The sequence below is a fragment of the Salmo salar genome, chromosome ssa22 (genome assembly GCF_905237065.1).
Source record: "Salmo salar chromosome ssa22, Ssal_v3.1, whole genome shotgun sequence".
Lineage (NCBI taxonomy): Eukaryota > Metazoa > Chordata > Actinopteri > Salmoniformes > Salmonidae > Salmo > Salmo salar.
Window position 1 is genome coordinate 42923024 of NC_059463.1, and position 27610 is coordinate 42950633.

Genomic DNA, 27610 nt, shown 5'->3' on the forward strand with positions numbered 1-27610 from the left:
ACAATTCCTTCGACCTCATGGCCTGGTTTTTGCTCTGACATCTACCGTCAACTGTGGGGCCTTATATAGATAGGTGTGTGCCTCTCCAAATAATTTCCAATCAATTGAATTTATGACAGTCAAGTTGTAGAAACATCTCAAGGACGATCAATGGAAACAGGATGCACCTGAGCTCAATTCTGAGTCTCATAGCAAAGGGTCTGAATACTTATGTAAATAAAGTATTTCTGATTTTTAATATATTTGCAAAAAACTATAAAAAACTGTTTTTGCTTTGTCATTATGGGGTATTATGTGTAGATTGATGAGAAAAAAATAAAACAAATACATTTTAGAATAAGGCTGTAACGTTACAAAATTAGGAAAAAGTCAAGGGGTCTGAATGCTTTCCGAAAGCACTGCATGTGTTGAAACTGACATACTGTATATGAGAAATATATGACATTCTTATGGCTTTCATATGTAAAATCATATGTATACAGTATAAGTTCAGTATTAATACAAATATGTAAGTATTGATTCATACATGCTACTACAGGTTCGTTTTTGATATAGTTTGTTTACCTGGCACCTTGTTTAGGTGGCAGGTAGCCTAGTGGTTAGAGCGTTGGAATAGTAACTGAAAGGTTGCAAGATTGAATCCCTGAGCTGACAAGATAAAAATATGTCGTTCTGCCCCTGAACAAGGCAGTTAACCCACTGTTCCTAGGGCGTCATTGAAAATAAGAATTTGTTCTTAACTGCCTAGTCTAGTTAAATAAAGGTAAAGGAAAAAGATATTAGATTGAGTCATAAAGTGTGTGCAGGCATGGGTGGAGAAGCAGGCTGAAGACATGCGCAGACACACATGCACAAAGATGCACATACAACATAAGACACACACTGGTGCAGGCTTTTGCAAGACTTCTGCTGTCGATGGGCTTCCAAATCAAACCAAATAAATTAACAGGTGAGACCATTTGCAGGTGCAGTCGCAGACGTAAACCACGAGGGCTGCCTTGCTGAAGTGCCAGGGGCAGAGCACTCACTTTCCCAGGAATTCCCACACCATGCCCCCAATCTGCTGGGGGGCAGCGGACACAGGGGGGAGCGGGTCAGGGGGAGCTCTACCACCGTGACGAGGGACGGGGCCAGGGACGGAACCAAGGCCGAAACCAGGGCGAGGGACAGGGGCAAGATGAGGGGGGCTGTGCCAGGGGGAGTCAGAGGAGGAGCGTGAGAAGGAGGGTGAGGGGAAAGGGTTGGGGAGAGAGAGAGAGCGAGAGAGAGAGAGGAAATGTGAGGGAGAGACAGTGGTAAGGAAAGGGTGCGAGAAAGAAACAGAAAGAAAGAGAGGTGACACGGAAGAAGGGAGAGAGGGAAAAAGGAGAAGTTGTCGTGTACAAGGAAAATATAAAGGGGGGAAGATTTGGGCGAAGATGGTAAAGAAGGACAGAAACACTCAGTTAAATGAATCAGTTACAGCATGAGAATGACACACTGAAATGCAAAGGCACCGTATTACTGCCAGGGGACGTTCATGTGGCGAGCACATACAGTTTGACCTACCTAGACGGACCCTTTTCTGCAATATTTTACACTAAAATGGCCAATCCAAAGTCTAAAGATTAAATGTTCTATTCATCAATACTCTATAGGTGTGATGTAGATTTTCACCAGCAGCCAGCATAGTCCACGGGGGGGGACACACCAGAGCAGCACAGTACAGTTACAGATTTACAGGATGACGTGACATCCACATATCAACAAAGACCGGATGAGAGAGTAGATTAACTACACAAGAGCACATTTAAGCCAACTTGCACAGAGCATAGCAATAAAGCAGTCAACACCGGGCCTTTTGGATAGGACCATGCACATCCAGTGCCTTGTCATACAAATCCAATGAACTTTCACCTTCACTGCACATTGTAGGGATTTCACCCATAGCCTTGCTTGCTCACTAAAAAACTATCAAAACCTCCATTCATACTGTGACTCAATCAAGTGATTTGTTGTAATTAAATAAGACTTTCAAACATTGCATTAACAGTAAGTAATAATAGTATTGCCTTAGACGATGGTGTTAGTCTGATAATCAGTTCAACAAATATGCTAATCTTTATCTATAATTCTGTCTGTTTCTCTATCCACAGCACTTCCATGCTTCCGCCACACCTCCAACTACTCAACATCAATATATAGATTGATCTATTATAAGACCTACAGTGCCTTCAGAAAGTATTCAAACCCCTTGACTTTTTACACATTTTGTTACGTTACAGCCTAAATCTAAAATTGATTAAATAAATAAAACTCCTCAGCAATCTACACACAACACCCCATAATGACAAAGCAAAAACAGGTTTTTAGAATTTATTTTAAATGTATTAATAGAAAACAGAAATACTTTATAAGTACTCAGACCCTTTGCTATGAGACTCGAAATTGAGCTCAGGTGCTTCCTGTTTCCATTGATCATCCTTGAGATGTTTCTACAACTTGATTGGAGTCCACCTGTGGTAGATTCAATTGATTGGATATGATTTGGAAAGTCACACACCTGTCTATATAAGGTCCCACAGTTGACAGTGCATGTCAGAGCAAAAAAACAATCCATGAGGTTGTAGGACTTGTCCGTAGAGCTCCGAGACAGTTTGGCCACCTGACCAAACTGAGCAATCGGGGGAGAAGGGCCTTGGTCAGGGAGGTGACCAAGAACCTGATGGTCACTCTGACAGAGCTCTAGAGTTCCTCTGTGGTGATGGGATTACCTTCCAGAAGGTCATAAGACACATGACAGCCTCTTTGAGTTTGCCAAAAGGAACCTAAAGACTCTCAAACCATGCCAAGATAGAACGCTTTGGCCTGAATGCCAAGCGTCACGTCTGGAGGAAACCTGGCACCATCCCTACGGTGAAGCATGGTGGTGGCAGCATCATGCTGTGGGGATGTTTTTCAGCGGCAGGGACTAGGAGACTAGTCAGGATCGAGTGAAAGATGAATGGAGAAAAGTACAGAAAGATCCTTGATAAAAACCTGCTCCAGAGCATTCAGGACCTCAGACAGGGACGAAGGTTCACCTTCCAACAGAACAACAATCCTAAGCACACAGCCAAGACAACGCAGGTGTGGCTTCGGGACAAGTCTCTGAATGTCCTTGATTAGCCCAGCCAGAGCCCGGACTTGAACACGATCTAACATCTCTGGAGAGACCTGAAAATAGCTGTTCAGCAACACTCCCCATCTAACCTGACAGAGCTTGAGAGGATCTGCAGAGAAGAATGGGAGAAACTCTCAAAATACAGGTTTGCCAAGCTTGTAGCATCATACCCAAGAAGACTCCAGGCTGTAATAGCTGCCATAGGTGCTTCAACAAAGTACTGAGTAAGGGGTCTGAATACTTATGTAAATGTGATTTAAAATTTTGGGGATTTTAATAAATGAGCAAAAAAAAAAAAAATGTTTGCTTTGTCATTATGGGGTATTGTGTGTAGATTGGTGAGTGGAAAAAAGATTTAATCAAGTTTAGAATAACAAAATGTGGAAAAAGTCAAGGGGTCTGAATACTTTCCGAAGGCACTGTATATACTTGATATATCTGTAAATATAAAGCACTTCCGCAGAGTACCATAGAAATGTAAAGCTAAGGGTGGTATAGCTCAGTTACCTTTCCAGCTCGGCGATCTTCTTATCCTTGTCGTTCTTCTCAGTCTCCACCTCTCGGAGGATGGCTAGTAGCCTATCCACCTCGGCCTGGGCCTTGCCAGACTCCTCCTTATAGTAGGAAACCTCCTTCTCTAGGACCTTGACTCGCTGCTCCCGCTCCCGCTCCACATACTCTGGATTCCCCCTGGAGCCCACTCCCACCTGCTGGATCTCATGGGCCTTCTGCATGATCATGGATATGGGGAAATACACACACACACACACACACACACACACACACACACACACACACACAAATGGACGCAGGAATAAACACACACACGCACGCATGAATGGAACACACGCACAGACATGCACACACGCACAAACTCTCACAAATAGGAGAGAGGGGAGAGAACCCAGAACAGACAAGCTCAACAGTTAGTGTCTTTTATGAACTTCTCACTCTCCTCTCTCCCTCTTTCTCTCTCCCTCTTTCCCTCTCTCTGTAATGTATAAATAAAGCATAATGAACAGGGGACATCAGTACTACTATGGCTCATTAGCGCTGACTGAGGCTGTTATTTAGCTCCATTAAATGAACCAGTCCTGTGAGACTAGTGTACCAGAGCGATTGGAACTAAAGGCTGCTTGTGCCTGTTACAATATGCTAATGCTAACAAGAAAAACAAGCGATATAGAACAGTTGAGATTTGTACATCTGTCATTTAATATTGTTAGTTTTCCTGAGTAGCTTCTTACAGACTTGCTGAACTCATGACAATAACATTTTAGGAGCCAAAGTGGACTGTGGGCCAGTTTCCCAGACACAGATTAAGCCTAGTCCTGGTCAAAAGAGCACTTTCAATGGAGATTCAACATTTAGCGTAAATTCCCTTTAATCCAGAAGCAGAATTAATCTGGGTTGGGGCCATGCGTGTATAGGAAGGACAGGACCAGGGCCTGTAACCACAGAGCATCTCCCAGTAGGAGTGCTGCTCTAGGATCAGGTCCTTACCTGTCCATATAAATCATATTCATTATGATCTAAAATATTAAACTGATCCTAGATCAGCACTCCTACTCTGAGCTGCTTTGTGAATTCAGACCCTGGTCCTGTCCTTCCTGTTATAATCACTTGGTAGAATCACTCTCATCTCTGCTCTCATATCTCTCTGGATAATCACACCTCATCACCTCTAGTGTGTCTAAGTCACTGAAAGGGGATAGGCTTTTGACCACCATTCAGTAAATACTGAACAGCTTGAGTCATCTTTCAAACACACAGAACAGAAGTACACAACACATCTGAGACATCACATCGACAACGCTGACAGTCACAGAGCAACACAACAGACCAACACAACAGACCAACACAACAGACCAACACAACAGACCCAATCCAACAGACCAACACAACAGACCAACACAACAGACCAACACAACAGACCCAATCCAACAGACCAACACAACAGACCAACACAACAGATCCAACAAAACAGAGCAACACAACAGATCCAACAAAACAGAGCAACACAACATACCAACACAACAGACCAACACAACAGAACAACACAACAGACCCAACACAACAGACACAACAGACCAGACCAACACAATAGACCCAACAGAGCAACACAACGGAGCAACACAACAGAGCAACACAACAGACCAATACAACAGACCAACACAACAGAGCAACACAACATACCAACACAACAGACTAACACAACAGAGCAACACAACAGACCCAACACAACAGACCCAACAGACCAGACCAACACAATAGACCCAACAGAGCAACACAACACAGAGCATGACTAGATAAATATAGACCCCCACAGTGAGCCACGTCAACCATTACCAGTGTTAGAAGGTTAATATTAGGCCTCTGTTCTATTGACCACTTATTAACATGGAGACAGTGAAGGGAGCCAAACAGTGACGAGAAAACAAAGCATGCGATAATAAGGAGGACAAATCATAGCATGCAAACCAACACAGCTGGGAAGACAATCTTTGCAATGCTTTCCCCATGAACAGAGTCAGGTCAATCCAGCAGTGACAACAAGTGACATATTTCAAGCATGAGGAGTAAAGTGAGCACCAACAGTTTAGGGGGAATCTAAAGGTCTCAGAGGTGGGTGGCATGTACCTCTAGGACTAGCCTGTGGGCCCTGCTCAAAAGTAGCGCACTATGTAGGGAGTAGGCTGCTGTTTGGGACACACCCATATTGGCCCTATACAGGTATGCAAGGCCTACAGTTAGATAAAAAATGTGTTGATTATTAATTCAGAGTTTGTTAAAATAATGGTACAGAGCTGACTGATATCTTGGTATCTTACTATCAGTCATGATGCCGGATGTGAGAACACTATAGAAGAAGAAACTATCCGTAACTTTCAGTTAACTCAGCTTTGTTTTGCTATGAAGCTTTGTAAGAAACATTCGACCACAGTAAAAAACATATTATATCACCATTTTACAGGTCTTTATACAATTATTTCTAATAGAGACCAATGGTTGAGCAACAACAGTAGATTAGGCTATCAAGATGCAAATAAATAGAACCCCAACTGTGTGGTCATACAGATTACAAGCTATGCTAAGATAAATGCTAAGATAAACGCTAAGCTAAATGTTAAGCAAAATTTTAAGCTAAATGCTAAGCTAAATCCTAACCTAAATGCTCACTTCACACTCTGTTCACCCAGAACAGAGGCTAATGTGTGTGCAGTTGGAAAGCTAAATCATATTTATACAGTGAAAAGATCAACATGTATCTACATTATCTGAAAGAGATACCAGGGACAGTGGGGCTGAGACCATGTGACCATGACATGATTACGCACTAGCTAGCTAGCATATTCCAGGGTTTTAGAGTAGCTTTGGTGGGTGTCCTCATGCTTTCAATATGTGCCACCACAGAGAGCTCCAGACGGAGCAAAGAAGGACTTACAGGGTTGTTCATCTGAGTAAACAGCTGCTCTGCTTGCTACATTGCAAAGGAAGGTGGTGAAGGGGGGAGACGAGGAGGGAGGGGGAGGTGGGAGACCGGGGAAGATAACATTAGCATGTAGCTCCATTAGCCAGAGGAGAGTAGAAACAGCAGGATCCAGGGAGAACAGACTAGCCTGGTACCAGATCTGTTCATCCCAAACAGACAATGGCCAAAGGAGTTGGCAAGACAGCACAAACAGTTCTGGGACCAGGCTAAGAAAAAATATGTTACATGTTAGCCTACATGTTACATGTTAAAGGAGTGTCAATAAGAGAACATGTTTAATGTACATGTTACTGTACATTTTGAACAGTATGTTGAGACCATAGAAATACAATTACACCCAATTTGGAAGCCGGTCCACCCATCACGGAACATTGACTTGATTTTGTAATTGGATTTCTATGGTTGAGACAGCTCGGACCACTGGACAGGAATAGAGGAAGGAGTAGGAGGATGAGGAGTGAGGAGGAGGAGGATACAGAATGGGTGGTTATGGGACAGAGAGACACAAGGGGGAGATCTGATGGACATCTTTGCTCCCCATCTCAGGGGTTCTACGGTGTTGTAAGAACATTATCTGAACGTTATCCAGACATAACGATTTCCACTAGTTACCACAGCCACAAAGTCAAAATTGGCTGTATGTCACCCGTTTCAGGTAACTAGGCGTATGTCGCGGGTCACTACATCACACAAGAGACATTTGAATGTAATCTTTTTTTTTAATCAAAATTAGTTTTTGGGCAGAAGTGCCTTAATAACGAACATGTATGCCATCTGTAAATACAAATACAATTGTTAAATTAAGAGCCTAGTTGGTTTAGCCACAGAAAAGCCGGCAACCTTCCCGCTAGCCATATATATATATTTAAAGCCACGTTAGACAGGATTACCTACACATATTAACCAGCTCAAATAGACAGAAACTCTGTCCTCCAGAAGGTGGAGAGCAACACTTATGCAGAACTGCATAAGTGTTGCTCTCCACCTTCTGGAGGACAGAGTTTTGAAATCAGTGGAATTAGAGTATGATAACAAAGGACATGGAGAAAACACCTGTTTCCAGATTACATCTTCAAACTAGGGCAACCATGGCATCTGTGACAGGGAGAAGCGTCCAACCATGATGTATACGGGTAAGACAGTCTGGCTAGCTACATTTTTCAGATATTACACATTTAGTTTTAATTTCAAGTTAAAGTGTACTGTTAGCTAGCTAGCTAAAGGTAGTTGGCTGGCTCGCTAGCTAACGTTACGTGTATGATCTTATTATTCGTATCTCAGAGCCATTTTCTTGGCTAGTTATAGCCTAATATTAGCTAGCTAACATTGAACCTGGTTGGTTAGCTACCTACAGATTCATGCAGGGTAGTAACGTCATGAGTTGTGATTATGGTCCATTGTTTAGCTAGCTAGCTAGCTACATATCTTAACATAAACCTCCACTATGCAAGTATCTATTTCAATAGAATGTCACTGCGACAACTGTAGATAGATGTAGCTGGTAAATTCACTCTGGCTATCTACTCCGATTTCAGACCACGGGTAAGATAGTCTAGCTAGCTACAATTTCAGATATTACACGTTTCTAATTTTGACATAAAGTCTTTTAATTTCAATTTAAAGTGTACTGTTATCTAGCTAGCTAACGTTAGCTGGCTGGCTTGCTAGCTAACATTAGCTGGCTGGCTCGCTAGCTAACGTTACGTGTATGATCTTATTATTCGTATCTCAGAGCCATTTGCTTTGCTTGTTATAGCCTAATGTTAGCTAGCAAACATTGAACCTGGTTAGCTACCTGCAGATTCCTACAGGGTACTAATGTCATGAGTTGTGATTATGGTTCATTGTTTAGCTAGCTACATGTCTTAACAAAAGACTCCACTATGCAAGTGTCAATTTTAATAGAATTTCACTGCGACAACTGTTAGCCAGTTAGCTTGGATGCTTGATTTTAGGACAGAACGCTCAGATCAACCTTTAAAGAAATTGTTGGAGCACAAGCTTAAGAGGGTGTGAACGATGCTGAATGGGTGTAGACAAAGAAGAGCTCTCCAGTAGGTCCCAAATATTCAAAGGTCATTTTCTCAAAAGTGAGGTTACAAGTTAATTCGAAGCAGAATTACTTTCCCATTGTTCCTAAAAATGCAATGTATGATATACTATTTTGTAGCTCTGTGTCTCTGCTTTTATCCAATGTAAAAAATATAATTAAACATTTTGTTACATAATACCGAATCAAGCCGGTCGGTCACATATTGTAAAAATGTATGAAAACAAAAATGTATTTAAGGTTAGGGTTAGGCTTAAGGTTAGCATTGTGTTTAAGGTTAGGGTTGAGGTTAGGGTTCAGTTTAAAATATATTAAGAAGAGAAATGGTAGAAATAGGCAGGGTTTATTACTTTGTGATTGTGGTAACTAGTGACGACCAGACGTAACTGGTCCAATAGTATCCCGTTAGTAAGTTAATTAAATGCAGAAAACTCTGATCCGGGCTTTACATTCCATCACTATAGGAAGTCAAAACCAAATTATTTGATTCCGTTGATAACAGGGTTATAACAAGCAGGGAATTTATGGAGGATTGGACGTTTTCACAATGTTGCTACAGCGTTGTGTGTGCATGTGCTAATAGTAGCAGCAGCAGCATTGTAAAAAGGATGTGTGTTGGCAGGGACTGATGAGGTTGTATATATTAGCCATGCTAGGGCTAGGGAATGCTCCAAAATTATCCACCAGGGTTTGATTTAAGTTGAATCGAAAGCAGTCAATTCAGGATGTAAACTTAAATTCCATTTCAATAATTGATCAAAAAGCCATCTACTGTATTTTCAATGACTTCTCAATAAACTAAAAGCTATTCATTTCAAAAGATTTTCAATGTTTGAAGTTTAAACTCAAATAACTTCCTGAATTGACTACCTTCATTTCGAATTGACCACAACCCTGTTATACACCATGACAGATAGAACATGGCAGCTTTACACATGCTCAAGTCCAGTAAGCAGCAGGAATAGCACACATAACCAGGTTGTAACCAAAATGGTCTTGAATTGAGGATGTTACTGTATTATAGCAATAAAGATGTATATTTTTTCAATAATTAGATTGATGAAACATACTTAAATAATTTGTGGTTTAAAGGGGAAGTTCAGTATTTTCCAACCTAATGTAAGATGGTTCCTCGTACTGAAAGTAGTCTACGGGCCATGATAATCTGTAATACATGGTTCGGTTTTCTTTAAACAGCCACGACAAACTTCAGCAAATTTTAGCCACAGCTAGCTAAAAATCAACGGAATTGATAGGGGCAAACACACAATACTGAACTTCCCTTTTAATGTGACTATCCATGCCAGCTGGACTTGATGCAGGGTAAAGTAAAAGTCTTCATCAGCCATACAGGTATAACACTGTCTACATACTGCAGGTTTAGACTGAATTGTAAAAATGCAACTGAAGGTAAGCAGATTAGTAGAGGACATTATCGTGGTATAAAAGGGATCTCTTCCACTTGTTTCCTTGAACCATTTAACCTAATACTTGCTGAACTGTGCACAATGCACTGTAGGTTTCTGTACCATAACAGTGTTACTATAAATCCTTGCCATCCCTTTAACAGGGATTCTAACAGTGATTTTAATTGACAGACTAAATCATTGAGGCCATCCCAAATTAGTTGTTCAGGTGTTCATTGCTAGTTTGCATAATAGACATCAGAATGAAACCGCAAAGGCCTCTGGGAGTATGCTGTATTTTCGAATCCCAGCCATGCATTCCCCACTTCCATTGACATTTTTAAGTGGTGCAGTGCTAGGACACCTACCTTCTGTAACTGTGTCTCCAACTTGCTACACTCCTCTTTCTTCTGCTCGATGGCCATCTCCAGAGACTTGAGCTTGGATTCTTTCTTCAGGCTGGAGGAGGCCAGGGAGGAGGCATGCTCCTTCAGGTCAATGAGACTGGACTGCAGGGGGACAGACAGGGACAGCACTGACAGTTAGGACCAGTCCAGACCAGGTGGCACAGCACAGTAAAAACACTGAACAGGCCTAACTGGGTCACGCTACCAGAGGGATCAGCGTTCCATGTATTTGAAAGGGTACAGTTATTTTGCTCACTGCCAATTGCTCATGCAATACACATGTACTGCATATTCCTAAAAACAAGTACACACGCACACGCACACACACACGCACACACGCACACACTGACCTCCTTCTCTGTTAATTCCATATGGAGGGTGTTGACTTTTTCCTTGAGGTCCTTGTTCTCCTTCTTATAGGACTCCACCTCATCAATCCTCTCATTGTCCTCCCTCGCTCTCTGCTCCTTCAGTCTCTCTATTATCCGCTCCTGAGAGAGACACACATACACACATCAACACATTATGTCTACCATCAACACATTATGTCTAGCATCAACACATTATGTCAAAAATGTTATAAACTGATTTGCATTTTAATGAGGGAAATAAGTATTTGACACCCTCTCAATCAGAAAGATTTCTGGCTCCCAGGTGTCTTTTATACAGGTAACGAGCTGAGGTTAGGAGCACACTCTTAAAGGGAGTGCTCCTAATCTCAGTTTGTTACCTGTATAAAAGACACCTGTCCACAAAAGCAATCAATCAATCCGATTCCAAACTCTCCACCATGGCCAAGACACTACGCCGTGAAGGACTGAAATCCTGCAGCGCCCACAAGGTCCCCCTGCTCAAGAAAGCACATATATATGCCCGTCTGCAAAGAGGAGTGGGACAAAATCCCTCCTGAGATGTGTGCAAACCTGGTAGCCAACTACAAGAAACATCTGACCTCTGTGATTTCCAACAAGGGTTTTGCCACCAAGTACTAAGTCATGTTTTGCAGAGGGGTCAAATATTTATTTCCCTCATTAAAATGCAAATCAATTTCTAACATTTTTGACATGCGTTTTTCAGGATTTTTTTGTTGTTATTCTGTCTCTCACCATTCAAATAAACCTACCATTAAAATTATAGACTGATAATTTCTTTGTCAGTGGGCAAACGTACAAAATCAGCAGGGGATCAAATACTTTTTTCCCTCACTGTATATCAAAATCCGTATTACTTTTGAAAACATACAGTCTCTCTTCAGAGGAAAGACGAGCCACAAAACAACACTGAAAGCAAGTTATTGATCTTTTGTGTGTTGCTCACATTTCCATCTTAACTCAGTAATGCATATCCAGGTCATGTGATCTGAAATTGTGGGCTCTGGTTCTAAGTTCTCCTACTGTAAAACTCTGGGCCCTGGTTCTAAGTCATCCTACTGTAAAACTCTGGGCCCTGGTTCTAAGTTCTCCTACTGTAAAACTCTGAGCCCTGGTTCCAAGTTCCCCTACTGTAAAACTCTGGGCCCTATATTTCAAAGTTCTGTACCTTCTCAGAGAGTGCCTCCTCCAGGGTGGCCAGGGCAGTGTCAGTGTTACTGGAGTCAGTCTGTAGAGACTTCACCCTGTCCTTCAGGTTCCCTAGCTGCTTGTCCTTATCACACAGCTGCTCCTGCAGATTCTCAATCTGGGGGGGGGGTAATAGAGAGAAAAGAGAGAGAGGGAGAAAGAGAGGAGGTCAGGGTGAGAGAATAACCCTCAGTGTATATTTTTAGAACACACTAGAGGCAGTGTGGCAGAAACTCTCTCGTATCCTCCTTGTCTGTGTGTGTGTGGACACACTTTTAACCTGAGAACAGCACAGAGACACTTGATGGACAGAGCTACAACCATCAATTTGTACAGTATCCTCAGAGACCAAATAGCCCAAGCATGTGTTCCAAACGGCACCCTATTCCCTATTCAGTGCACTTCTTTCGACGAGGGCCAATAGGGGAAGCAACCCAGGTCTCAGGGAGACAGGGATCCAACCAAACATCCAAACAACCTGTACTGATATACAGCAAGCTCTCACCTAGGTTCTATGTAACAATTCTCAAGATTTTTATCATTTCGGGGGAGAGCTTTCTTGTAAACCTATGTCTGAGTCAAATGTATCAAATGTTTCCCTCAGGTTTGCTCTTAGGCGAGTAGCTGAGGCCTCCGAGTCGCTATCCATTACACGTATTTCTACTGAAAAGCATGTTATGCCTAAAAGCAGAGCCAGTGAACAACGATGTTGCCGTTTTAGTCCATTTAAACAAACTAGTGAACAATCGCAGTCTACCTTAACCAATCCCTGATCCTTAACCCTAAACCCCTGACCGCTGCCCCCTGCCCCTAACCTTCTTCTGGAGGACGTTGATCTTCCTCTCCTTGACCTCCAGCATGTCCTTCATGTCTCGAATCTCTCCGGCCAGCGTGCCCTTTTCCTCCGTCAGGTCCTGCAGCTGCTTGGTCTTCTTGTTCAGGAAGGACTCCTTCTCCTCCAGACGCAGGCGCAGGGCGTCCACCTGGGAGGGGAGAGGTCACAGGTAATAGGTAAAATGTCACAGTTCAGAAGTCAAATTCAATCAAATGGATTTCATAAAGCCCTTTTGACATTAGCAGTGGTCACAAAGTGAAAACCACCCCCAACACCCAGCCCACTGGAGGAAGTTTGTGAATGCTCCCCAAAGAGTAGAAGGGTTTAAGTCAAGTTGTCACAAAGTGCTTTCATAGTAACCCGGCTGAAGGGCATTTAACACTGAAGGGCAAAGCTCAAAGTTCAACGGTATTATTATTGTCTAATTGATGAAGGAGAGTCCTCTCTGAAATACTTGGCATTTACAATACAACGTTCATTCCCCACTAAAGGGTAGAGGGCAAGAGGGGAGGTGATACAGTTGAAGTCAGAAGCTTACATACACTTAGGTTGGAGTCATTAAAACTCGTTTTTCAACCACTCCACAAATTTCTTGTTAACAGACTATAGTTTTGTCAAGTCGGTTAGGACTGTCTACTTTGTGCATGACACAAGTCATTTTTCCAAAAATTGTTTACAGACAGATTATTTCACTGTATCACAATTCCAGTGGGTCAAAAGTTTACATACACTAAGTTGACTGTGCCTTTAAACAGCTTGGAAAATTCCAGAAAATGATGTCATGGCTTTAGAAGCTTCTGATAGGCAAATTTATATTATTTGAGTCAATTGGAGGTGTACCTGTGGATGTATTTCAAGGCCTACCTTCAAACTCAGTGCCTCTCTGCTTGACATCATGGGACAATCAAAATAAATCAGCCAAAACCTCAGAAAAAAATTGTAGACCTCCACAAGTCTGGTTCATCCTTGGGAGCAATTTCAAAATGCCTGAAGCTACCACATTCATCTGTACAAACAATAGTACTCAAGTATAACCTCTCTGGGCTCGGTGGGATGAAATCGTCCCACCTACGCAACAGCCAGTGTAATCCCGTGGCGCGATATTCAAATACCTTAGAAATGCTATTACTTCAATTTCTCAAACATATGACGATTTTACACCATTTTAAAGACAAGACTCTCGTTAATCTAACCACACTGTCCGATTTCGAAAAGGCTTTACAACGAAAGCAAAACATTAGATTACGTCAGCAGAGTACCCAGCCAGAAATAATCAGACACCCATTTTTCAAGCTAGCATATAATGTCACATAAACCCAAACCACAGCTAAATGCAGCACTAACCTTTGATGATCTTCATCAGATGACAATCCTAGGACGGTATGATATACAATACATGCATGTTTTGTTCAATCAAGTTCATATTTATATCAAAAACCAGCTTTTTACATTAGCATGTGACGTTCAGAACTAGCATACCCCCCGCAAACTTCCGGTGAATTTACTAAATTACTCACGATAAACGTTCACAAAAAACATAACAATTATTTTAAGAATTATAGATACAGAATTCCTTTATGCACTCGCTATGTCCGATTTTAAAATAGCTTTTCGGTGAAAGCACATTTTGTGCTGTGTGTGTGTGTGTGTGTGCGCTTGTCTGCATATGTGTGTTTCTGCATGTGTGTGTGTGTGTGTGTGTGTGTACGGTGTAGCTACCTCTGTCTGCAGGATGGCAGCACGCTGCTCCTTGGCAGTGAGGGACTCTTTGAGAACCTCTATATGCTGTTTGCAGTCTGAGTTCTGGTTGTTCAGGGTCTCCAGCTTGGTCTGCAGGGCCAGCAGCTCAGACTCCTTCTTGGACAGCTCCTGCTTCAGCTGGTCAATCTGTGGAGGAGACACACACACACACACACACACACACACACACACACACACACACACACACACACACACACACACACACACACACACACACACACACAGAACAGGGAGTATCACAACTAGTTATTGTAGGAAGTTGACAGCTAACTAGTATGATTATGGCAGGTGTGTGCCTGCATGTGTGTGTGTTTGTATTAGGTGTCTGTGTATGACTGTACTGAGTGTGTTTTGTGCAGTGGACATTGGACAGAACAGCCTCTCACTGAAACGGACAGACAGTTTATCCACTGTGTTCCTTTCAGCCAGGCTCTCCTCTCATTAAAGATGCATTTTGGACTGACTCCCCTGCATTATTCATGAGGTATACATCAGCCCTATCTATGATTGATCAATAATGGGTTAAAAATACAACAACAACCCCCCCCCCCACTGGTTTCAGCCACACATGGGTAATGTGCGTGGGGAGTTGGATGTAAACACACGGACACAATTCTACAGATAGGCTAGAAGCTAGACCCTGGGGACGACATGCCCCTTGACATGGTCAGGCACCACAGACAGACAGATAGAGGGCTCGAAAGACAAACACACCTGTTTGACAGACAGGCAGGCAGGCTGGCGGACGGAGGGAGGGAGGGAGGGTTGGACGGACAGACAGACAGACGGAAAGACAGGCGGGCTGGCGAACGGAAGGTCGGACAGACAGACAAGGTGACAGACATACAGACAGGGAGGCTTAGAAAGAGGCTGGGAACTTAACCTGACTGTGAGACTACTGACGACAGACTGTATAATATGACTGAGCAAATCAAAGCTGGTTCCAATGGTAATACTCTACTATCAGTCATGCTAGATGGATACAACCATATTGACAAGGCTTCATAGGTGATCATAAAAGAGAGATTTTAATAACAAAGGAATGATGTTCTTTATTGTCTTCCTCTGCTCTCTCTGCTGTCTCTCTGCTAAATGTACAGTCAGTAACAAATCAACAAGTAAGCATCTCCCAGTCAGATAGCTGCCAGCGAAGCACTTCCCTGATGAAATCCGTTAATTTAATACTAAAGCTAGTTTATTTACAGTCAGCTCTGTTCTGTTCTGTTCACTTTGAACCTGCACAGCAAAACCGAGATTGTGAGTGATTGTGTTTGGCACATCATACACACAGTAAATGTGTGTGTGTTTGTGTGTGTGCATGTGTGAGTTTGTGTTTTTTCCTGTATATGTGTGTGTACCTTGGTCTTCATAAACTTGGAGTGGTTCTTGTAGACCTCCATCTGTTTCATCTCCTCCTCTCTGTCCTCGGTGTTCAGCAAGCCGTTAGCCTTCAGTATCTGGATCTCATCCTCCAGGTCCCTGATGTTGCGCTCCAGAGACGCTATCTTGGTGTCCTGGTCAACACACACACACCAGCTGTAAGACTCTCTCTTGGTGTCCTGGTCAACACACACACACCAGCTGTAAGACTCTATCTTGGTGTCCTGGTCAACACACACACACCAGCTGTAAGACTCTATCTTGGTGTCCTGGTCAACACACACACACACCAGCTGTAAGACTCTATCTTGGTGTCCTGGTCAACACACACACACACCAGCTGTAAGACTCTATCTTGGTGTCCTGGTCAACACACACACACCAGCTGTAAGACTCTATCTTGGTGTCCTGGTCAACACACACACACCAGGATTAAGACTCTATCTTGGTGTCCTGGTCAACACACACACACCAGGATTAAGACTCTATCTTGGTGTCCTGGTCAACACACACACACCAGCTGTAAGACTCTATCTTGGTGTCCTGGTCAACACACACACACCAGCTGTAAGACTCTATCTTGGTGTCCTGGTCAACACACACACACCAGCTGTAAGACTCTATCTGTGTGTCCTGGTCAACACACACACACCAGCTGTAAGACTCTATCTGTGTGTCCTGGTCAACACACACACACCAGCTGTAAGACTCTATCTGTGTGTCCTGGTCAACACACACACACCAGCTGTAAGACTCTATCTGTGTGTCCTGGTCAACATACACACACCAGCTGTAAGACTCTCTCTTGGTGTCCTGGTCAACACACACACACCAGCTGTAAGACTCTCTCTTGGTGTCCTGGTCAACATACACACACACCAGCTGTAAGACTCTATCTGTGTGTCCTGGTTAACACACACACACCAGCTGTAAGACTCTATCTGTGTGTCCTGGTCAACACACACACACCAGCTGTAAGACTCTATCTTGGTGTCCTGGTCAACACACACACACCAGCTGTAAGACTCTATCTTGGTGTCCTGGACAACACACACACACACCAGCTGTAAGACTCTATCTTGGTGTCCTGGTCAACACACACACACACCAGCTGTAAGACGCTATCTTGGTGTCCTGGACAACACACACATACATACACACACACACACAGACACACACGCTGGCTGTACACTACATCCACATTTAAAATCCAGTAGTAGAACATTTCCAAAGGTTCACCAGTGTATGAAACACAAAACACTTGAGAGAGAGAGAGAGAGAGAGAGAGAGGGGGGAGGGCGATAGAGAAAGAAAGAGTGAAAGAGAGAAGGGGGCAGCGAGACAGAGAGAGTGAAAGAGAGAAGGGGGCAGCGAGACAGAGAGAGAGAGTCAGAGAGTCAGAGATTGAGAGAGAAAGAGCTCTTTGAAGTAATAAGGAGGAGAGCCCGCTGCAGTATCTCGAGAAAAATCCAAAGCTTCCTCCTCCTTCTCCGTCTGCAGCAGATCCAGCTTTAGCTCCCTCACAGCCTCTCAGTGGATGAATCACCATTTGGAAATACTGAGCAGCACACATTACATCCAGCCTGGGAGAGGGTCCAGCCCAGAAAACGCCTGGAGAAGAAGCAGGAAGAAGGTCCGTACAGCTCTGTAGTTGCTCGCACATCAATGCAGGAGCCAGTCTCTGGACTGCGACTGCGACTCCGAGTGTAGTTTTGACTTCGCAGGGTTTTCAAATAAATAATACAGATTAGCCGTGGTCCGTCTCCCATGTACTCCTCCTGCAGAGCATTGAGAAAGAACCCCATTTCTTCTCTCTCTCTCCCGACCTGTCCTTCCCTCGACTGGTTCTGAACTTGTGAAATTGAACTAGAACTTCAGCAGAGGTCATCCAGAACCCAGTGGAGAACTAGGAACACCGGCTGCATGAGATGCTCTCGCTAGAGGATGACGGAAAAAACAACAGACGGTCCTGATCTAAGGGGTTAATGTGAAACTGTGAACGCTGTTATCATGGCCATGTGCCTCGTCAATGCATCACTATCATCCAATTGCAGCCAGATGCAAGCTACCATAGAAAGAACATAGTAGTACATTAGAACATAGTATAGACAACAACATACCGTAGCTCAATGGGTCAGAGAAGCTATGTCATCCAATTGATTTCACTGCTATCATGCTGATCAAGCTGAGGATGTAATTCTCTCACGCTCTCTCTCTATCCGTCCGTCCGTCTCTCTCTCTTTCTCTCTCTCTCTCTCTCTCTGTCTCTCTGTCTCTCTGTCTCTATCCCTCGATCTCGATCCCTCTCTCTCCCTCTCTCTCTCTCTATATCTCTCTCTCTCTCAGTCTTGATCCCTATCTCTCTCTATCGCTCTCTCTCTCTCCTCCCTGTGTTCTCCACAGTGTCATAAACAACCACACCTGTTTCCATGGTGCTGGCTGTGTGCTCTCCTTGGTGTGTGAGGAGTAACGTAGAGAGAGAGAGCGAGAGAGAAAGAGAGGGAGAGAGAGAGAAAGCATTACTCATGCTAACATCAGCATCAACATGGCTGTGAAGAGAGCAGAGAGGAGCGGGGAGTTCCTCTACCGAGAATGGAAAAGACGGGGCTTGGCTCTGGATGCAAATCCAGAGCCTCCAGGAGCCAGCATGTCATGTGACCATGCAAGAGGAGAGTCACATGACCGTGGTAGGGGATGTTGGGGTTTTGCTCAGCACCAATCCATCTCCATCTGATGTGGTGTGTGAGAGAGTGGCGTGCTGGCGGGCTGTGAGCTCATGCTTTATATTTAGGAGACAATATCACAGCTCTGCAGCTACAGTAGACTGATGGGCTCTACAGTGGTTCAGTTAGTGCTTTGAATATATTTTTCATAGCTTTTGCATGTTATGTACCTTTGTAACATCATCCACACAGACTAGTCTCACAAGGCCGTACTTCCAAATATCGTCTCGTTGAACAAAGCCTTGGCTTTCGAGGCTATCCACAGACTAGAATCAAAGTGCAATCAAACTAAGCAAAACCCTTCTTCTTAGAACTAATGTTTGCATACTTCATCTGACTACATGGTTGGTCTCAGTGATGGTGCTAGTCTGGTGTAGCATGATGTACAACAGTACCCATAAGGCCCCTGGTTCTTACCTTCATCTCTATGATGGTCTGGAGGGCTTTGGTTTTGCCAGGGTCCTGGTGCATCTGGTTTCTCCTGTGCAGTTCCTGGGAGAACACCAGTTGATATGAAATGGACAAGACAAGCATCAAATGTCGCCTCTCTTAAGACATAGTGCAATTGGCCCGTATTTATGAAGCATCTCAGAATAGGAGTGCTGATCTAGATTCAGTTGAACCTTTTAGATCATCATGAATAAGATAACATGGATAAGGGGGACCTGATCCCAGATCAGCACACCTACCCTGAGACGCTTTATAAATATGGGCTCTGAATCTCTCCAAAAGCATCTTAGCAAATACCACAACACAACTTTTCAGTGTTTTCAATGGGTAATGACTTAGCTCAACACTCTAGAGACAGCATTGAAATAAGTTATGTTTATTTGCACTACCATTTACATCAGTCCTATACTTGCCCTGCTGGCAATAATACTGTACACAATTCAGAGGAGGCTGATGGGAGGAGCTATAGGATGATGGAACGTTATCAAGCACATGAAACATATGGAAAGCACATGTTTGACTCCGTTCCATTTATTTCATTCCAGCCATCCTCCTAAAGCTCCTCCCACCAGCCTCCTCTGACACAGATTGAACACTGTTCCTATCACTTCAGTCAGAGCACAGTAAACAGATAGAAAGACATACAGTATTGCCCTCTAGTGTTGATACGCATACACTTTACCTTAGAAGAACATTTAGAAAATTGGCAAATAACGTCCGCTTTAAAACCAACACCGAACAAATAATATGACTCAGCACAATCAGTAAGACCTCCAACACAAGTGAGACCAGTGCCTACAGAGGCTACCCTGACCAGGTGGAATGTACTGGGTCTACTGTGGGCAGATAGCAGGGTGGTTCAACCAATTAGATGCCTTTTGAGTAATGTAACTTAATAGAAAATGTTTTTTGATTTCACCTAATTTTTACATTCTGTCATAAAGAGCACGCGTTCAACTTCCTAAAAAACATGTTTTGCCATTTCAAAAGGTTAAATTAATTAATTAATTACTATAGTAAGTGCCTATTAAGTGCCAAGTAAAGCAACAAGGTTGACCGTAACAGAGTTGACGACTTCATCTTATATCATCAATAATTCTTGTTGTGTGCTACAGGGAGGGGCAACTGAATGCAAGCATCACGAAATATTTGAAATTGTTAAAACATTTCTAGCCTGTCTATATATGGGTAAAAGGATTGTTGTTATTGTTAAAACATTTCTAGCCTGTCTATCTATGGGTAAAAGGATTGTTGTTATTGTTAAAACATTTCTAGCCTGTCTATCTATGGGTAAAAGGATTGTTGTTATTGTTAAAACATTTCTAGCCTGTCTATCTATGGGTAAAAGGATTGTTGTTATTGTTAAAACATAACCCCACCCACTGTGCTTTGGCAAAGTGGGTGGGGTTATATCCTGCCTGTTTGGCCCTGTCCGGGGGTATCATCGGATGGGGCCACAGTGTCTTCTGATCCCTCCTGTCTCAGCCTCCAGTATTTATGCTGCAGTAGTTTATGTGTCGGGGGGCTAGGGTCAGTCTGTTACATCTGGGGTATTTCTCTTGTCTTGTCCGGTGTCCTGTGTGAATTTAAATATGCTCTCTCTAATTCTCTCTTTCTCTCTTTCTGTCTTTCTCTCGGAGGACCTGAGCCCTAGGACCATGCCTCAGGACTACCTGGCATGATGACTCCTTGCTGTCCCCAGTCCACCTGGCCGTGCTGCTGCTCCAGTTTCAACTGTTCTGCCTGCGGCTATGGAACCCTGACCTGTTCACCGGACGTGCTTGTTGCACCCTCGACAACTACTATGATTATTATTATTTGACCATGCTGGTCATTTATGAACACTTTAACATCTTGACCATGTTCTGTTATAATATCCACCCTGCACAGCCAGAAGAGGACTGGCCACCCCTCATAGCCTGGTTCCTCTCTAGGTTTCTTCCTAGGTTTTTGGCCTTTCTAGGGAGTTTTTCCTAGGGAGTTTTTCCTAGCCACCGTGCTTCTTTCACATGCATTGCTTGCTGTTTGGGGTTTTAGGCTGGGTTTCTGTACAGCACTTTGAGATATCAGCTGATGTACGAAGGGCTATATAAATACATTTGATTTGATTTGATTTGATTTGATTCTAGCCTGTCTTATCTATGGGTAAAAGGATTGTTGTTATTGTTAAAACATTTCTAGCCTGTCTATCTATGGGTAAAAGGATTGACGTGTTCTGCTCAACCCGCTCAGTTTTCCACCACAAAACACCAGAAAATGTCCAAAAAGAGTAGAACCAGCTCACTTGCTTTTACACTATGATTTTACTATTAGATGTTCAATGGTTCTTTTGAAAACATATTTTTTCTAATAAATTCTTTCACCATATTAAAACGCGAGTTCAGTTCACATGTTTTTTTTATTCCTTAAAATGAATCACTAATCACATGAAATAAATAACAATCTTCAGAAATTACTGCCAAAGCAACAAATAACTAGGGCTTTACAATAATGGTGAAAACTTGGGGTGCACTGAGGGTGCACGGAGGAACATGTCAAAATGCAGAATTTTGCCACTTTAGCAAGCCTTTATTCATATAAAAAATCTGATTTATTGAATTTTCTATGTGGTGTTTATTAAAGGGAACTTCATAACAGGCCTTTAAAATTCTATAGTTGTGAAAAATGTCAACTTAAAATATCAAAGGGATGCAAAAAGGCACTAATTTCTTGGAACGACCCAGTAGTTATATAGTTATGTACATTTAGTGGTTGAATAATAGCACTACATTTACTCTGAGTCTACTGTGGCCCTACAGTAGCTACAGTATATAGTACTATATGGCCATATGCTAACCATAACCACTACATAAGTCACGTCACCAACGTCACCCTATTCCCTACATCGTGCGCTACTTTTTGACCAGGCTCTGTTCAAAAGTAGTCCACTACATAGAGAACAGGGTGCTATTTGGGACGCAAGCCATATACTCTTGTACCTCTCGGAGGTGGATGTTCTCCTTCTCCTTCTGATCCAAGATGACCTCCAGGTGTCCCAGCTGTGCCTCGGCCTCAGCGATGCGCCTGGCCCTCTCCTGCTCCTCCTCCTCATTGACCCTGCCTGGCCCCCCAGGCAGACCCTTACTCTGGAGCATTTCCAGCAGCTTCTTGATAGACTCGTCCCTGGCCCCCAGCGTCTGCTTCTGGGTCTCCATCCGCAGCTCCATCTCCTCCAAGGTCTTCCTCAGAAGGAAGAGCTCTTTGGCCTGCAGGAAAGCAAGGAATTTTATGGAATTTTAAATTAAGGAACTATAAATTATGTCATCATTAGGGTAGCGCAATTCTGGGAACGTTCCCAAAATGTCCAAGTTGGAAGAAAATCCAGAAATCTCCGGTTAGAAGATTCACGGAATTCCTCCAGGGAATAAGAAGTAAATCTGAACTTGGGAATTTTGTTAGCAGAATTTTCAACCCTGGTCATAATAACCTGGAACTAATAACTAACTCATTTATTTAATCAGTCATTTATTGTGAATTATTTATTAAGATTCCTTGCCTGTCGGTCGTGCTCGGCCTGCAGTCGTCTAAAGTTCTCCTCGGTCAGTTCGATGTTGGTGTAGTGTTCCCCAGAGCGGCCGCCACTCTCCTGCAGCAGGTGGTTCAGATCCCTCTGGGTCCTCACCTCATCCTGCAGGGCCTGGATGGTCAGCTGCAGGTGCTGTTGGGGTCACACACACACACACACACACACACACACACACACACACACACACACACACACACACACACACACACACACACACACACACACACACACACACACACACGTCAAGGAGTCTCAAACTGGTAGGATCACAGCACTTAGCCTAAGATGGATTCAATTAAACTACAGACCAGACAATGATGGGTCACTGAATACGTACTCATGGAAGGACATATTCAGGCACATATGCAAACTCACGCACAAAAAAAACATGTCATAGAGAGGGGGGACGGGGGACATTTTGATGGCCCTGTGGAAAGAAGATGTGCATTCGGAAGAACACCCACAGAGAAACTCACAAACACACATTGTAATCTATTCATCCTCTGGAGAAGTTACAGCCGAAGAAACGGAGGCCTTACCTGGCTATGGCATGAAAGACACATAGAAAACACACACACACACACACACACACACACAAAGTATGGCATCATGAGAAAGTATGGGTTGAAGAGGTAAGAGAAAATACAACTGTTTTATATACTGTTCATAATCAACTATACGTCTTGTTGCTTTCCATCTTCTGTTACCATTTTTAGGGTGAGTAGCGAGTACTGACAATGGCTATCTATGTACAGTACTGTATATCAGTCATCTAATATTTAGGAATGTCTCTCAAGGTTTTGACAGCAGGAAAACTAAAAGAGACATTTAAACAAAGCCATCCAGTGAATGACTGAATCTGTGTGTGGCTGTGAGAAACCGATTGTGCAACCGAAATGGCACCCTATTCCAGTAGGAAAGCAAAGAACTTGTAGGACCATGATCCTTCGATAATAGTTTGACGATCATGTCAAGTGTTCATTGTTTAACGGTTGCGTTCAACAGCTTGCACTTTCAAAGGAGGTTGTGCTGTGCTGCGATCATGTATGATTGTTGCAGCATTATTGATAATGATCTATCATTATTGTAGGGCGGGTGCTGTCCATACAGCCTGAGTCGAGAGCAGCAGAGATCCATGTAGAGCACAGTAAACAATGTTCCCACTGAGAGCTGGAGACTAACCGACACAGTAGACTCAGCGGACTTCTGGGTTCATGCCCATCCATATGCTGTGTGTTAGGGTGGTGTGTGTGTATGTGTGTGTGTGTGTGTGTGTGTGTGTGTGTGTGTGTGTGTGTGTGTGTGTGCATGCATGTGTGTGTGTTAGGGAAAAGCAATGCTCCTCCATTAGACTGCACACACTGCTTCAGGAAGCACACGGGAAAAATAAAGGTGTACAGTACTTGATAACTAAACGAGTCACACATCCATTGTAGTGTTTGTAGTGCGTTTAGGACAAGGGAAAAGGAGACCGAGGCTCTGTGACTCTCCCAATATACACACTAGCATACCACTGTGCACTGATTGGGCCATGCATTCTCAGTGGTATGCTAGTATGGACATTGGAACCTAGCCTGGGTGTTGGAGTTTAGGGGGCAGATAAATACAGAACAAAACACAGTCTATTTTATACTATAGCGTCACAAGGGATGCACACACAGTGCAGAGGAGCAGCCACACCCCTATATGAGAAGCACACTCACAGTGTGTTGGTCTGTATAGGGGGAACATACGAGGAGGATCAGGTGTGCTTGGAGTAAATAAGGAATAGCTGAACAAACAACACTCTGTTAAACAGAGCGTGTAGGGGAAGGGTAGGGTGTAGGGAACGGAACAGGCTAAACCCATCACACTCCTTTCGGGTGTGTATAAGAGTCAAATTAGGAGTATGTCCAAAATGGCGCTCTGTTCACAATATAGGCCCAAGCGCAGTACTTTTGGCCAGATCCCAAAAGCTCTGGTCAAAAGTAGTGCACTATATAGGGAAAAGGGTGCCATTTCAGATATGACCTAGGGGTGTGTGGGGGGGGGTCAGAGGGTCTCTTGTGGTCACTGAGGAGACACGACGACATCACACTGGTGGTGACTATGTTGTACACACACGGCAGCCAGGGCAGCGGTGGCAGACATAGGGACAAACCTTGGTCCTCCTGGCGTCCAGCAGCTGTAGTAGCACGGGCGGAACCAACAGAGAGAACACAGTGCATGGAGAACACAGCGTCAGAACAGTCGGCAACATGAAGCGCACGTGGAAAACATATGAGCTACTGTAAGAGCTCCCATGAGAAACGTGAGAACAACGTTGTGAAGAACGTGAGAACAACGTGTGAGGAACGTGAGAAACGTTTCAGAATATTTTCCATTTATTTATTCATCCATCCAGCCCTCAAATCATGTATCACTATCCATTCTGATGTAAATGATACGGTTAGGAACCTCACACAAACACATACTATAATCACTCTAAAACATAATGGAAACCTTAATGGAAAGAGGGAAATTGTGAGGTTATTTGTTGGGGAATACTTCTCGGCATTAAGTCTCACCATATTAATTGATACAAGGCAGAACAAATTCATACTAGTAACCACACACTGGGTACATCTAATAGGTGTGGTATTGTGGGGACGGTTTCCCAGACAGAGATTAAGCCTAGTCCTGGATTAAAAAGCAAGATTAATGAATGTACTTTTAAATCCAGAACTAGGTTTAATCTGGGTCCGGAAAACAGCCCCTATATCAGGGATAATCAACTAGATTCACCTGCGGGCCAATTTTTTCTTGAGTGGATGGTCAGGGGGCTGGAACATAATTACAAAACATTTTACACTGCAAATTGACCTCAAGAAGCCCAAACAGATATAATATTTGACAAACCCCTTGTTCACATTTGTACAGTGCCTTCAGAAAGTATTCAGACCCCTTTACTTTTTACAGCCTTATTCTAAAATGGATTATATAGTTTTTTCCCTCATCAATTTACACACAATATCCCCCATAATGACAAAGCAAAAACAGTTATTTTTAAATTTTTTGCTAATTTACCAAAAAAAAAAATATATATATATATATCACATTTACATAAGTATTCAGACCCTTTACTCAGTACTTTGTTGAAGCACCTATGGCAGCGATTACAGCCTCGAGTTTTCTTGGGTATGACGCTACAAGCTTGGCACACCTGTATTTGGGGAGTTTTTCCCATTGTTCTCTGCAGATCTTCTCAAGTTCTGTCAGGATGGATGGGCAGCGTAGCTGCTCAAGGACATTCAGAGATATGTCCCGAAGCCACTCCTGCGTTGTCTTGGCTGTGTGCTTAGGGTTATTGTCTTTTATTGTGAACCAGTCTGAGGTCCTGAGTGCTCTGGAACAGATTTTCATCAAGGATCTTTCTGTACTTTGCTCCATTCATCTTTCCCTCTATGCTGACTAGTCTCCCAGTCCCTTCCGTTGAACAACATCCTCAAAGCATGATGCTGCCACCACCATACTTCATCGTAGGGATGGTGTTAGGTTTCCTCCAGACATGACGCTTGGCATTCAGACCAAATAATTAAATCTTGGTTTCATCAGATCAGAGAATCTTGTTTCTCATTGTCTGAGAGCGCTTTAGGTGCCTTTTGGCAAACTCCAAGCGGGCTGTGATGTGCCTTTTGCTGAGGAGTGGCTTACATCTAGCCGCTCTACCATAAAGGCTTGATTGGTGGAGTGCTGCAGAGATGGTGGTCCTTCTGGAAGGCTCTCCCATCTCCACAGAGTAACTCTGGAGCTCTATCAGAGTGACCATCGGGTTCTTGGTCACTTCACTGACTAAGGCCCGTCTCCCCTGATTGCTCAGTTTGGCTGGGCGGCCAGCTCTTGCTGGTTTCAAACTTCTTCCAATTAAGAATGATGGAGGCCACTGTGTTCTTGGGGATCTTCAATGCTGCTGAAATGTTTTGGTACCTATCCCCAGATCTGTGCCTCGAGACAATCAAGTTGTAGAAACATCTCAAGGATGATCAATGGAAACAGGATGCACCTGAGCTCAATTTTGAGTCTCATAGCAAAGGGTCTGAATACTTATGTAAATAAGGTATTTCTGTTTTAGTTTTTTTTATACATTTGCAAACATTTCTAAAAACCTGTTTTCACTTTGTCATTATGGGGTATTGTGTGTAGATTAATGGAAAAACATGTAATCCATTTTAGATTAAGGCTGTAACGTTACAAAATGTGGAAAAAGTCAAGGGCACTGAATACTTTCCAAATGCACTGTACATGATTACATATATATCTCTATTATGCGTAGGAATACTTTGGAACTGAATTCTTAAATTAAAATCCCTTGGAGCTGATTTGCTAGTGTTTTTACAGTGTTTTATGTACAACAATTTAAGAAAAAAAAACGTTGCTCTGAAAACTTGTTTGGAGAACCCTGCCCTATTTGTGTTAAGCCTGTGCTGTGGTAGTATGTTCTTCCAACCAGCAGAGGGTAGTGGTCCCTTTAGCAGGGTGCTGTCTCTAATGGACTGCCAGTATCTCATATTTCCACTGCGTTGGGCAACACTCCCTCATGTAAGCATCCCAGCCTTCTTGGGCCAGTACACTGAAACCATTTAAAACCTGTCAAATCTTTAGTTACACTCACAAAACCACATTCACACATGCTCAACCAGTCTTCTGCTATCCGCTCTCTTCCTCACACTTATTCACTATTGCCTCTCTTTATCTCCCTCTCTCACACTCACGCCACCTCTCTTGCCCTCTTTCCCTCTCTCTCTCTCTCTCTCTCTCTCTCTCTCTCTCTCTCTCTCTCTTCTTTTTCTCTCTTTCAAATATAGAGGCACATATACACAC

At 43.2% G+C, this 27610-nt stretch overlaps 1 protein-coding gene across 1 annotated transcript in view; it reads right to left on the minus strand.

Annotated features, from left to right (window-relative positions):
• erc2 (ELKS/RAB6-interacting/CAST family member 2) overlaps positions 1 to 27610 on the minus strand; it is a 75210-nt gene that overhangs the window by 18162 nt on the left and 29438 nt on the right. Inside the window, exons 3-13 of the mRNA XM_045705315.1 lie at positions 22742 to 22903; positions 22185 to 22451; positions 19174 to 19248; positions 16012 to 16167; positions 14612 to 14779; positions 12873 to 13040; positions 12038 to 12175; positions 10849 to 10989; positions 10460 to 10600; positions 6588 to 6623; positions 3650 to 3870 (exon numbers count right to left, since the gene is read on the minus strand). Of these exons, the coding sequence (XP_045561271.1) occupies positions 3650 to 3870; positions 6588 to 6623; positions 10460 to 10600; positions 10849 to 10989; positions 12038 to 12175; positions 12873 to 13040; positions 14612 to 14779; positions 16012 to 16167; positions 19174 to 19248; positions 22185 to 22451; positions 22742 to 22903 (1673 nt within the window). The remainder of the gene's footprint in view (positions 1 to 3649; positions 3871 to 6587; positions 6624 to 10459; positions 10601 to 10848; positions 10990 to 12037; positions 12176 to 12872; positions 13041 to 14611; positions 14780 to 16011; positions 16168 to 19173; positions 19249 to 22184; positions 22452 to 22741; positions 22904 to 27610) is intronic.